The sequence below is a fragment of the Manihot esculenta genome, chromosome 3 (genome assembly GCF_001659605.2).
Source record: "Manihot esculenta cultivar AM560-2 chromosome 3, M.esculenta_v8, whole genome shotgun sequence".
NCBI classification, from domain to species: Eukaryota; Viridiplantae; Streptophyta; class Magnoliopsida; order Malpighiales; family Euphorbiaceae; genus Manihot; species Manihot esculenta.
In genome coordinates, this window is record NC_035163.2 from 23,773,369 (window position 1) to 23,788,500 (window position 15,132).

The following is a 15,132-nucleotide window of genomic DNA, read 5'->3' on the forward strand; positions in this document are numbered from 1 at the left end:
GACTATGTTTGTTTTGCAGTAAATAATTTATATGTAAAAAATATTGTCTGTAGAAAAGATTTTTTCAACAAAATAATTTATTTTTCACTATTTAATTTTAATTTATAAAATAAAATAAAATATATCAATAAATTTATATATAAAAGTTTTAATAAAATTTTTAAAGTAGAAAATGACTTTTTTTAATAAGAAAATATCTTTTATTGACTATTTTTTAAATGCATCAAATGTTAAAAAATTAAAAAATATTTTTAGTAGAATAAATAAAGCTCAAATCTTCAATTTTTTATTTTTAAAAATTAAATTAACTTGGATCTAATTTCGTTATAATTTTGGTTAAATTGAAAATAATTTCAGTATTCAATTCTGATTCTTACTTTGATTCAATTTTAACTTTAATTTTAGTTTAAATCTAGATCATTGCACATAACATATTAACATTACAAAATTCTTATTTTTATTTTAAAGTATTAAATGATATTAAAATTTTAACATCAAAACTATAATAAAAATAGTAATACTAACATTTAAATAATAATAATAATATATTATATAAAATTTTTTAGCAAAAATATTGTATTATAATTATATAAATTTTCATTAAAAGATACTTATATAATTAACATTTAAAAGTATATTACATAACTAATATGTAATTCATTCATATAATTATGAATTTAAAGTAATTTATCAACATTTAATAAAATAATATTAAATTACATAGATTTATGTGTAAATATATATAATTTTATTATAAATACATCAAAAACAAATATACAACATCAATTATTCTAATTTGATTCCAGTTCCGCATAATTTCAATTTAATTTTTAATAAAACAACCGAAATCGTGAATATAAATTTAATTATTATAATATTAATTCTTTTTTAGTATAATTATTCAATTGAGTTGATTGTAGTTGCAATTTGACTATGCATGACATATGACTAGAAACAAGACCTTGGCAGAGGTTTAAATTAACAATTCAGAGGGTTTAGTTTTACCCTAAACTTTGTGCAGAGAGGTTAAATTTTGCACCCTCCTAATTCTGAATCGAAATTCAGAACAAGAGTTTGGACCAATACGACTCGTACAATAGTTTAGGTAATTCTTATATAAATTCGATTTAATTTTTCCTCTTTGAATAACAAGACACCAAATAGATATTAATGTTTGTTCCTCCTTTTGCCGAGGTTGGCATTCAATTATATCGATATTAATGTTTTTGTCTCAACCGAAATAATTTATTTTATTTTATATTAACCAATGAATTTATAAACTAATTTGCATAATTGATATTAATTTATATATTTATGTTTTGATTAAATCATTAAAATTAAATATACAATTTAATTAATTAAATAACTAAAAAAATCAGTAAAACAAGAAACAGAAAATAACACATTCTAGCTTACTAGGTGGAAACTAATGCGAAGCAGGTCCAGTTATGATTCAACCAGACCATTTGACAACGAATGTTAAAGAATTTCTTTTAATTCAATAAGCTTTTTCCATGCTCATAACTCTACAATTCCCGACATCAGAAATACATCGGTTGCTAAATTGCAGGTGTATTTTTTCCCCTCTTTTTCCTCCCCTTTCTTTGTTTACCAGATCTATAAATTTTCCCAATGCCCAATCAGAATGGATATCCATCCATATGCACTCAATATCCTATGGGAAAGAACTGAAACTCACTAATATTACACATCTCACCGATATCTCTGTACACATATAACCAAATTGTACTGTACTGGCTTCTGTTCCCCTTTTTAGCCCCTTAAATTCGAACTGGCAATCCAAAATTTTGGTAAGCTCTAATTTCCCCTCGAAGGCCAGCAGTTACAATCACCATACCATAGGCTGACATATTTGGGTTCATCCCATCTGAAAAATCCACACTAGTGCCCGGGCTCCAGTTTCTTGTAGCTAAATTAAGTCTTTCCTCCGGCCATGTTGCTGAAATTCTATCAAAGAAGTAACCATTGGTTGCACTGCAAATAATTCCATTCAGCGGACTATTTGTGCACCCAGATAAAGATTGTGGACCTTCATTAACACTTAATTCCTCAACAGGTGTAGGAGGATGATTGGCAACAGAGACCTCGTCAAGATGGTTTTCAAGTCCATTATGTTCCCCATAATATGCATCCTCTAGTCCCCAAGCATCCCCTACACCAGGCCATGGGATAGCCACAGACACATCTTGACAGTGGAAATGCTCGTACGACCGTGCGACAGTAACACCTTTGCTTCTGCAAGGTCGAGAATCGGACTCATGCTTCCACACATATACATAAGAATCGTCACTAGCAGAGACTACATGTTTCCCATTTGCTGTGAGGGAAGCTGAGATTTGGCTGTTGGTGTTGCGAAACCCTGTCATAAAATTATCACCATAACTTGTGAGATTTACGCAATTACCATAACAAGTTTGTCTTTTGGCATCCAGCATAACTAGTGCACTGCAAGATGCTATCATGATCCAATTCTTGAACATTATTTTGCATTAAACTCATATGAAAAGCTTTCAGCTCTCCCCGACTCAAACACCAACTGAAATTGAAGGAATTAATTCCACACACAACAAACAATCAAAACAGAATCTCTTGGAACTTAAAAGCATGTATCATAATAATATATTTTGATAAATATAAATTTATCATTTAGCCAATAAGAAGGATGCTTTATGAGAGAACAGTATATTCTTATTTTGATATGTGGTTTTATGTTACTCTTGAATTATAAGTAATGACTATCATCATACATGTGCTGGAACCCTATTTAAATTTGATCAAATAATTAAAAAATAAAAAAGGATAGTAGGTTAAATTAACAGTTCATGATATATTAATCTAGAATATCATAAGTTGACATCTATAATTAGGTAAGAAAATTAACAAAACAAGAAAAGAAAAAGAAGAGGGAGAGGCAAGAGAATGGCTCGTGGGAGGAAAGAAAACGCAAACTAAGAGAAGGTTCTGTGGGCATTAAAATGAAGTGAAATCTTAGATTTTGAACTTCTAGAGAAAGATCATTATTTAAGTATATTTGAGATTCACCCCATGGAGTCAAATTGCTAGGATGGGGAATCGAATCAAATCAAGAATCATAAGATTCTAACAGTGTGGAGAGGGGATTGGAAGGTTTCCTACGAGCTGAGTCTGCTGATGGAGGAAAAAAACTGGGGATTTGTTAACAAAGAACAGTTTCTTTCCATACATAGCTATTTTAAGGAGAAATGTGCCTTCTAAAGAGTCTTACTTGCTTAGAAAGCCTCTTGAGAAAAAAAAAATTGATAATAAATAATTTGACATGATATATAAAGGAAAAATTTTACAAAGCCAAGCTTCTTCATTGTTGAACAGACAAGAACTATTTCCTAGGCATATGCCACTTTAAGAAACAATTTGGATATCTAGCAATGGTGAATGTAGGAATGAAGCTTGATACTCTATTAAAGGATTTCATTTTAGAGAGACAAAAAAGGCAACATCCTACTCCTTTTGGCCATATTGTGAATAATATGGGGGGAAAAGAATTTGAGTTATTTTTATTACTGTTTTATCTTCATAAAATTTATCTCAAGGTTTGCAATATAAATTTTTTGCTTCACTTCAAGATCCAAAGTAATGCAACCAAGGAGATGTCCAATGCCTAAAGTGGAACATGGCACATGGTACAATGGGGTCTTGATCAAAACTTTGCGACACAAATTTCCATGATAAAATTATGTTCCAAGGTAAAAAGTAGAGTTACTTTAACAACCTAAACAATTGGCCGCCTCCTCTTCAGTCTCACCCCCTACACGGCATGCAATCAGCTAAAGACAACCTACTGACTGGAATTTAAATAAATAGATTTTGCTCATATCATCCAATCTTCCAATTTTTATTTGAGAAACACTCTTTAAAAGATGCCTCAAAGGGGGCAGAAATGCATGAAATAAAAAGATAGTCAAATTATATATTTTCATAACTGTGCTATAAAAGTGAATATTTAAAATAAATAAGTGTTTTACCCATCATTATGCAAGGTTCAACACAATATTAAATAGGACAGTATATACCTCTATAATTGAATACAAGCATCGCAATACAAGAGGCAGATGAGGACAACACTCAATATGCTATCAACATAAAATATGGTACTCTGGGAAAGTAAAAATAAATTGCCTTAATCAAAAAGAAGTGCTACTATTTTTATTCAGTCATAGTATGTTGTCTGAATCAACTGAAGGTCAAAGCAATAATCTAGAAAGTAAAAGTGCAACCATAAAATAAATAGGACATTGTAGTCAAGCATATGGTTCCGAAGGTTCATGAGTTAATGGTGCCACGCACTAATGAATGCACTTCAATATAATGTGATACCATTCTACCCTCCAGGCAGTTTCAAATCCGTGTACACTCCAGGATACACACTTGAAAATACATTCTAAGAGTTTCAGAAGTTCCCTAGAGCTTCACTGGGATGGAGGTCAATTGAAATAATACTGGCCAACGTAATGAGATGATGAAAAGAAAATATACCTACAGTCTGGCAAACTTAGTTTAGCATGTTGCCTTGGATGCCATTGAAAATAGACTGTAGACACAAACAGCTTAATAGCTTCCTTCTAAATTGAACACGGAGATGCTTAACAGTATGTTTGGATGGGGTGAAGGGAGGTTTTTTTAAAGCAAGGGAAGGGAAGGTAAAGTGAGGTAAGGTTTTAAAACCTTCCCAACCCGCCAATTTGGTGGCTTAAAAATTTGAGGGTTTTGGAGGCTTTGAAACCTCCAAAAACCATACCCTCCTTAAATAACCTCCCTCCCAAAGAAAGAAATTATTTTAGAAAACCATACATTACCTCCAAAATCTCCTTCCCAAACATAGTGTGTCCATTCATACTGAAGGTGGTATACAGGTGTAGTTACTAACCAACCAAATCAGTTTCAAATTAAAACCTTCAGTTATCGTTCCGTTTCACGTAGCTAGTAACAAGAAAATATAAAGCAGATCAATACCATACCTTTGAACTTGTGAACCAGATCAACACCATCAACAACTCGGATTCGAGAATCTGCTGATGTGATGAGCACCTCTGAGGAACTTCCCCATGCAAACTGTTTATAAAACTGATCAGAGATTGGAGAGGATAATATAAAGCAGTCACTTAGATATAGGTTATGCCTAACATGTACACAACATGACAAGAATGCAAGACGAAAATCACAGTTTTTCTATTGGAAGTTGTGTATACATGCTATGCTTATAAGCTGAATGCAAAAGGGAGGGTACCTGGAATCCAGTGATTTTTTTAAGATGAGCTTTTTTCTTCTTATTCTGTAGATCAATTTGATATTTTTGTTGCAACTTATTCTCTGAAAACCAAAGCAAAACAAAAAAAGGGAGAAAAAGCAGTGAGTGGCACGTCAAATTCAACAATAGAAAGAGACAGACAGAGAGAGAGAGAGAGAGAGAGAGAGAAAGAGAGAGTATCAAATTGTACCAGATGTACTATATAAACGGCAACTTCCCTTGTATGAGCCAACAAGTGCACCCTTCAAAAGCCAAACAAAATTATTTAGCTACAAGTAATGAATTTTGCATGTTATATATAGAACATTAACATATTACTAGTTGCAATCAACCTGGCCATCTGGAGTATAGCAAGCAGCAGTAACCATCTCATGCAGATCATTCCAATCGACAACTTGACGATCAGGAATGCTCCATATGCGAACCTTTGCATCTAAGGACCCACTAATGAAGTATCTATCATCAACAGGATTAAACTGGATGCAAGTTACTGTGCATGGATAATCAAACAAAAAGTACAATTAGCAAACCAACTATGAACTGAGAAAATAAAAGAAAATCTAGAGATTCTATACTAAAGAAAATAAGGGGGTAAAGTCCCATTAAGATGTTAAACCCATTCAGAATTACATAATCCTAAACAGCAAATGAAGCTTTTCATAATGCAGTGAATAGCTAAATTTCAGGTTCATTAATGCTTTACTAAAGAAGGGGGCCTAGAAAAGGGGCAAGTTGTATCAGCAACATTTCATGCAACAGACAACAAAACTGAACAACATACAAAGAAAATGAGAGTGGGGAAATGTTAGAGAATGAGGGCAAAAATACTAACCATAATCGCTGTGTGAGAATATCTTCAAACAAGTCTTGCTAGACAAGTGCCATAGGCGCACTGTTTTGTCCATTGAAGAAGAAAGCAGGTGCTATGAAAACAAAGAAATAAATTTGGAAATAATCAGAAAATGTTAAAGAAAAAGGCAGAAAATAATATGATGTAAAATTGGCAATTTATAGATTACAATAAAACGACCAACACTTACCCCTACTTAAAAATGAAAAACAAAATGTGAATTGTGAAAAAAGTAACATATTAAATCTGTCTGGAAGTATGTGTAGCAACGTTATTCTGAACATGGACACAGAATTCACTCTCTTCTTTCCTTCTCACGCTTGCAAACTTCAGAACTTGAACAACTTGAATGCTCCATATGCCACTCCTTTTTCCTTTTGAAATAAAAATTCCTTTTCAAATTTCAACCACATAAATATCACCACTTTGCAACCATCAAGCTTCAACCACAAGATCCGGTTCTTCTTGTATCCCTTAACCTTTTAAATCAGTTGCAACTAATGCAACTTAAAGATGCATTCTAGTGATTCATATAGAAGTGGGAAATACCAATTATTTTAGTCATCTATTTCTTTTGTCCTTTACTCAAGGCCATAACAGAGGTAGATATAGAAGCTTCCATTGACTTCATGTGACGGACACAGCATTTACACTTAGTGCGGCGGCCAACGCAACATTTAAATTTGGAGGGCTAAAATATTCACTAATGCAGTATTTACACTTAATAGAAGCAAAGTATACACTTAACAAGTTTAAATTCAATATAATTATGCTAAACAATTATAATTTAACTAGTTAGATTTAGTAAAAATACAATTTTAATTTAAAAAAATTTAAACTCATTAAATTTTTCTTTAGTTAGACTAATTGAAAAAAACAACTTTCTATTTCTTTTTTAGAATGAGGTGAAGGGGCGTAAACATAGTATTATATTAAAAATAAACTCATATTCAACCTATTCCTATTTAAACATTAAAATTTCAGGGAAGCTCTTAGTAATATATTAAAAACAAACTCATATCTACTCCCATTTAAACATTAAAATTTCAGGGGTGTGACAGCCCCTGCTTGCCCCTCCCTAGTCCCTCCCCCCCCCCCCCCCCCGGGAAAAAAAAAAATTCCGTCACATGATAATAACCAGTAAAAGGTACACATGAAATTTGTCCAACATCCCACCTGGTGAACCTATATTCACATCCAACATGATCTTCCTCAAAGTTTCCATGATTCAAGTGCCCCCTCTCCAGTTTCCTTTTGTGGGGTCCGGGAATCCATTAAAAGGTGCTACTTGTGACCCATAGTAGACCATATTAAAGAGAAAGAGGGAGCTTAGATCTCTTCCAGCATCATAATTCTGAAAGATGATCCTCCAATTCTATCTCTACAGACATGTGCTACACCAGTCAATAATAATAATCTATTCGCTACTGACAAGGTTAAAAAAATGAAATCATTTCATAGGAAGTCTGCTTTTGAAATCATTCTACAGGTAGTTTACACAACAAAAGCAAGCTAATAGCCTTTCATGGAAAAGTAGGAAACTCAATCTAAATCCTGCCATAGTGTTAAGTAATTGGATTTCACCTGAAACCTAAGGCAGTTTGACAACTTCCCAGGTTAAAGCAATATCATTTTTGCTCATGCTTGCACCTTAACTATCATTGTAGATCCAAACTATCGAAGCTAGGATAAGGATCCAATCCTGTACTGCCCCTGTAAGGCTTGCAATTGCAGGATAAATAAACTCTCATGCCTACACATCTAATATAAGTTCTCTATAGCCAGTAATTGAAGATCAACAGTATGTAAAACCCGTGAAATTTTAAGGTATTTATTTGGCCTAGGTTTCTTAAAGGATGCACAGACAAGACAAAATTTCCATATCATGATGTATGTGTTATGTGCCTTAATAGCTGTAAGACACATGCGCATCTTTCTTTTCTTGTATTGCCTTTGCTATTAGACACCTTTGAAATTGGCTATTGCACGTGTTAATTTGTTCTACAAGTTCTGCATGAGAAAGTAGGGAAACTCCTATGAAGAAGCACTAGATTTCAGTCTTCTGGTGTGTTTGGATAACTAGAAATGCAAACACCTTTAGTAGCATCCATGAATGCAGTAATTGTGTAATAGGGTTGTGTTTGTGCCGCGGCGTCTTTCTATATTTGTAGTTAGGGTTTTACAGGAGTTCTCATAGTGGCACTCAATAAGATTGGATAACTGTTTTTTTAATAGCTTTTTCCCCTGATTTTGGTTGTTTAATTATTGTTATTATGAGAAAATTTCATCCTCCTTGTGTCTTTCATAATGGAGTTTATTCTTTTATTCTTTTATTCTTTTTAAAGGTGAACTCAGGTATCTGTTGTTCTTGATCTATTTTTTATTTTTCTCTAACCTTAAAATTGTAAAAAATTAGATCATATGATTGATGCCCACTGGTACTTCATCTTCCAGTTTCTCATTCTCATGAAGAATAACAATTTTGATACGCAACTGCAATTGGATCATTTGTCATCCAATAGGCCAGGCAAATGGCACATAGGGAAAAAAGAAAGAGGGAAAATGGCATAATTATATCAATGTCAGTAGTATGGCAAACCTATGCAGTCTATTTCTGATGTTTACAATATGTTACAAAGTTCTATCTGTGTGAATACCCATCCACTGTATATCAGCAAATCTCTCCTAAAATACCATAAACAGAGAAAGAAACTGAAATAAAGGTACTTCCCCTAAGCGGCAAGTTGCAACAAATGAATAAAGGAAATTTGTTTAAATGGCTCAATATAATAATAAAAAATAATAATACATCAAAGATCAAAAACAAGATAAAAGTTGAATAGAAACAGCTGAATCAATCTTGATAACTATTGATTTCACACTATGGAGCATGAAAATTGAATAAACAAAGAGCAGTACTTAAAGGATGACAAGAAAAAAAAAAAAAAATCAAAGCATCCACCATTAATATGAGCTCTGGAGGAAAGGAATAGGAACCAACCTGAGACTTGGACCATGAAAGGTCAAGCACATCATCTAGATGTCCTTGGAAAGAACAAATGGGTTTATCTGTAAGTGCAAACACAATCTCTGGCACAACAATGTGGTCCAAGCCCAAAGATTTTCTACTTACAGAGGTCCTCCCTCTCCTCTTCTTCTCATAATGACCATCTGCAGTTGGTGACAACAGAGAAGCTTCAGGTGACCCATTTGCTGTCAACAAAAAGTTAAGATTCCCATCATCCGGTTTATCATTCAGCAGCTCCCCTTTTCTCTCAGTCTCTATAACCTGCCAAACATGAATCACACAATCCTCACCTGCACTTGCAAGATGCCTTCCATCTAAACTAAACTTAATACTCCATATAGATCCATTATGTGCCTGGATCTCCTGAAACTTGTAAAGTGCACTCAATTCTTTGAAAGACTTCCCATATTGCCTTACCCTTACTCTCTCAGGCCCATGAAATGACACATCCTGGCTGTCATCTGTAGCAGAACTCGACCTCCTTCCACCCTTGTCTGACCCAGTATCCCTCTCATCACTACTTCTTCTCTCTTTATTCCCCGTTACATTACCTGCCACGCTCCTGATACTCCTAAGCCAGCTACCCTTCTTTTTCAACTTTGAAACACCGCCACCAACACCTCCATTGGGGTTGGAATCGAGATTTTCTCTGGTACCATCTTCTACATTTTGTCTCCTCATCAATTCTTGGACGATTGGTGAATGCCCCACACACATTTCAAATTCCTCCATTGTCAACTGCCTCTCTGTCCCCACTTCTTTCAACTTGTTCCATGCCCCATCTTCCCTTATCTCATTAACCACAAACTCTTTCCCATTGTCAAGATTCTTAATGGTACACACTTGAGTTTCTGAAGCCGCTGCTGCAGTATCAATGCCACCATCCCCATTACAATCCAATTCCTCCACAAGCTCTCCCATGGTGTTTGAGCAACTTCCATTCAAATCACCATTTGAATTCGTGGAATCTGATCGATAGGCATCCATTTTCCTACCATATTTACCTACAGGCGGCTTATTAGTGGAAAGAGCAGTAGCTTTGGGAGAAGAAACGTCGGTGGATTTTTTGCTACCAAAAACAACAACATTATTGCTGTCCTTGTTGTTTTTGTCACAACTGGAGTCACAGTTATTTACATTCATTAAATCATTTGAAAGAATCCGATGAGAATGAACATGTAAGAGAGAAGGAGAAGTACACAAAGAAGAACAACACGAATTAAACTCATCATTACACTCGTCAGCACCACCGTTTCGATCCGTTCTTGAACCGGCACCTTCTGATTTCAAACGGACAATGCCGCCAGAAGTACTGGGGCCTGCTCCTTCCTGACTCGAATGATCCGATGAGTCGGAACGATTAAAGTTTATATCTCCTTGGGGTTTGGCCCGGGAGAGAGAAGGTTGGGAACTGAGGCCCATTTGACGAAGCAAGCGCTGCCGACGTTCGGACACCGAAGCAGGCTCGGAGATCCAAACATCGTACTTGGATACCCCCAAGGGGAATTTAGGAAGCGGAAATGGGTGGTCAATATTATTACCGGGAGAGTTGGAACTGGAATTGGAGTGAGTTGGATTGAGGTCAGGATCGGAATCAGAGTTGGAAACGGAGCAGGAACAACAGGAAGAAGCAATGCGATCAAGGGACTCGTAGAAATGCTCGTCTTCTTCTTCTTCTTCCTCCTCCTCCTCCTCCTCTACTTCTTCTTTATCTTTTTCTTTTTGGGCTGAGTCCTTGTGGGAGATGTGGGTGTTCCTGCTCATCGCTGAGTGGTCATTGTGACACCTCTAGGAGCCTTTGGTTTCCATTAGAGAAAGTAAACGTTGTGTGGTTATTTTGGTTTTTGGGATGAAGGGTATGCAGTTGGGTATGGAGAGTGAGTCGAAGGTGCGATCTGCGGGGGATTGGGGAGATCGGAGAGAGAAGACAGATCCGATGAAAAAGAAAGATAGAAAGAAGGGAACGAAGCCCTATGTGGTGCTGGGGAGAGGACACCGAGTGTGTGTTTTGCGAGAGAGAGAGAGTCCGGTGATGTCCTTGTGTAGTTGTGTGTAAATTTGTGCGCGTGGAGAACTGAGAAAGGGGATAGAAAGAGTGGCTTTCTGTTTGGACTTTTGTTTCTAATTTTATAATTTCTTTCATACTATTATTATTTACCAATATAAATTGAGGAAAAAAAAATTACAATTTGTAATTATAATTGTATTAAAACAAAGGTCCAGCCGGCTAAGTACGTACGATATAAAACTGAAATATAAAAAGCCCACCTACAAAACATCCTAGCAACTCAGCAAATTCCAACTCACTGTAGAACCGACTGGAGCACAATGCACCATGTTCATTGCCATTGTTAACCGTTTGCATCAAGCAAAGCAGAAAAGAATCGCGCAAAGCCCAGGACAGCAACCAAAATACCGAAGGCACAATTCAAAAGCCATCCAGCATAAACCAAGTATGCAAAGATAGACCAAAAAGGGCCAACGGAATCAGAAGCAAACCCGAAAAACCTTCCTTCACATAGTAATAAGTTGTAACATTGACTGATATCAAAAGCTAAAAATTGATGGTATAGCGTTTTCGGTCTGCACCAGCTATAACACAATTGATCTGAAATTTTTGCTTCAACATTTATATTCATCAATTTCTAATGCTTAAGACATCAATAGATAACAGTGAATATACAAACTAATTTCTTCAAAAATATATATTTTAAAAAAAAATAAACTAAAGCTCAATAGGATAGGAAAAGCAGTAAACCAAAAAAATAACACAATAAGTAAATTTAAAAATCACTGCCGACCAAAAGAGATGGATTTCACCATCGGTTGAAAGAGAAAAAAAAATAATAAAAAATCAACGTTTTCCGATTAAAAAATTAGAGACCAACCAAATCACATATACACATGTACAGATGATGATGTGGAACTTTTAACTTTAAGCATGATATTAAATTCATTTTCCATGTTTAGTAAATCATATTTTTTGTTACGAAAAACATGAAATAAATGTAATATTTATTATTAAACGACGATGATAATTAAATCATAATTTCATATTAATCGAAATTGGCTATGTAGATGGTTTGTCACTCATCACGAGGAATAATTGAGTTTTAGGTTGGTTATCAACTTAGCATAATTCTCCGATTTTTTATCAAGACTTCAATCAAATACATTATGTTTTGTGAAACTTATATAGTTGGTTTTAATTTGATTCGGCTGTTACAATTTTGACAATAGTTCAATTTTATTTTTAAATTTGAGGATGCATGTGTTCTGATTTTTCAACCAAAAAATTGATTCAACTAGGGTTTTTGTGTAATGTCATAACTATGTGCATATGCAGTAATGATATGATATGTATGTTGTAAATTTATGTGTATCCACATGAACCATATAATACTAATGTTTATGTAATTAAAGCTGTTTTCCAAAAAACAGAATGCATGGCTCACGTCGATCTATACGATTAACCGATGTCCCACTTAAAAATGAGGGTATGGATGCCCTTTCCCTGCTACTCCATCAAGAGCACGGACAAACAGAAGTAATAGGGGAGAAGCATCAAGGGACCTATAAGGTCTTTTGATGTAAACAAAAAAAGAATAGATCCGGGTAGGATGTCTGCAAATGTCAGGGAATCAGTGGGTGATGAATAGAGGAGAGATGAAAGTTTTGGTATGAGCTTTGAAAGAGAGGGTATGGAAGAGTCTGAAGGAGGAATAGAAGGTGCTCATACCTCAGAATTCGCTTATCTATCTCAGTACTAGTTTTACTCACAGGGGTCTAGGTATCCGATGGGAGGTTCATCAGATTTCTCTAGCTACCACCCATATCCTTCATACATGCTCTATCCTCCCTACTACCCACCATATTCACCCTGTCCCATATTTTCACCTCCACCATACTACCAAAATCCAGCAAACCCTAACCTAGGGAGTTCTACATCCCTACCTCCTCCCTCAGCAGAACCAGTAATTCCTAAAAACCCAACCACCCAGACCTAACCCATTAGTAGGGAGCAAGGTAAAGGTGATAGATTACCTGAAGTTGGATACTCCTAAGTATAAGGAAGGAGATGACCAGTTTGAGTATATCAAAGCAGTGAAAATGATAGCTAATGAGTTAGGAGCCAGTGACAGCAGAGCCTTTCAAATGGTTGGTTGACCCTGAAATGTAAGAAAGCAAATGAGTGGTTCAAGAATTATATGGAGTCAAAGCTGGATAGCTTATCCTAGGAACAATTTACAAATGAGTTTGCAGGATGGGCTTTTCCAGATAGTTCAAGGGAGTTGAAGGTAATAGAGTTTGAACAGTTAAGGCAAACCGAAGAAATGAGTGTAGATGAGTACACAGATAAGTTTTTGAAGTTACTCTAGTATGTGGGTCATGCTTATGACACGACTAGAAGAAGGTTAGGAGGTATATCATAAGACTCCACTTTAGGTATTTCTCACTGATCTTAATAGCAAAGAGAGAGAGTTTTCACACTATAGTGGATGTAACTAGAAAGATAGAGGCCAGTGCCATCATTCAGGGAACAATGTAGCAACAGGTGGCACAATCATCGGGTTCCAAGGTCTTAAGTGCAGGAAAGTGTAATCTCTTCTCTCTGAATGTAACAGCCATAAAGAGCAGAAAAGTTTGATCTCTTTTCTCTGAGTGCAGCAGCCATAGGGAGCAGGAAGTGGAATAAGTCTATTAAGAAGACTAAGAAGAATAAGTTCTGAAATAGATTGAAATCTAGTTGGAGAATAGGCAGTAGTTCTAGTTTAGATAGCTCTGGATGTGTCAGATGTGGAAAGCTGCACAGAGGGGCTTGTTGATTTGGAACTATAGCTTGTTACGGATGTGGACAGGAGAGACACATAGCATGTGAGTGTCCTAATGCAATCAGGATGACACAGTCTCAACAGATAGCTTCTAGTAGTGTGGCTTACCCAGCAACTTTAGCCATATCTCTGTTAAGATATAGAGCTTAATAATATATTATGAATTGTACACCATATCCCTACAATCGCGAATCCAACTCCGCGCTTGTAACGACCCGAAAATCGAATCGCTACCGGCGCTAGGATCCGGGTCGACTTAAGGCCGCCGGGACCCGTAGCAAGCCAAACATACATCCTGGAAACCTGTTTAATCCCATACATGATCAAGAAAATACATAAAAATTTAAAACTTTTCTTTCATTCATACACCAAACTCAACCTGTGCATAAACATAATCATAATCATAGTCATGACCCCTATGTGGGATCTCATCAATGGCCCAATGGGCGATACATCATACGTTGAGTTGGTTTGCATAATCATCATAAAATATTTAAGATCATGTATTAAAAGGGATATCCTATACATATAGTCAAGCACAACCTCTAATCCTCAAAGTCATTACATACCTAAAACTGTACTTTTACATAACATTAATACATTTATCATGTCCACACTATCTATTACGAACACATGACTTCATTACTCTTAAGGACCTCCTGGTCTACCCTGTACCTGCAATCCTGGAGAAGCAGAATAATAAAAACATTTAAATCATATGGATCATGGAATGCATCACATCACAGCTAATCACATCAAGGATGAACTTGTCACCAATAGCCCTCTACATAGTCCAACTGTGCCAAAACGTAGAATGGGTCCTGGTCTTTCCCTTACATAACATGTCATAACATAACAGTCCAACTGTGCCAGAACGTAGAATGGGTCTGGTCTTTCCCTTACATAGTGCCAGCGAACGTAGAATGGGTCCCACTGGTCTTACATTCCGTACTGTACATATCACATCGTCATATCATAGATCGAGGGCTTTGGATCATCCAACGTTCATCCACATCAATCAACAATAAAATATGCAATGCAACATATTCGTGAATTCTAATGCAAACAACCTAGTACATCTCATGGCATTCATGATGCGTGAAGCATGCTAAAAAGT

General features: G+C 35.5%; 1 protein-coding gene across 1 annotated transcript; it reads right to left on the minus strand.

Moving 5' to 3' along the window:
• Positions 1-1,479: 1,479 nt before the first annotated feature.
• On the minus strand, positions 1,480-11,284 carry LOC110611254 (WD repeat-containing protein 44). Its single transcript, XM_021751454.2, has 7 exons — positions 9,157-11,284; positions 6,138-6,228; positions 5,638-5,795; positions 5,496-5,547; positions 5,285-5,367; positions 5,016-5,109; positions 1,480-2,380 (listed from the first exon to the last, which is right to left on the minus strand). The coding sequence occupies exons 1-7, from the start codon at positions 10,945-10,947 to the stop codon at positions 1,782-1,784; spliced, it is 2,868 nt and encodes a 955-aa protein (XP_021607146.1). The 5' UTR covers positions 10,948-11,284; the 3' UTR covers positions 1,480-1,781.
• Positions 11,285-15,132: the final 3,848 nt, after the last annotated feature.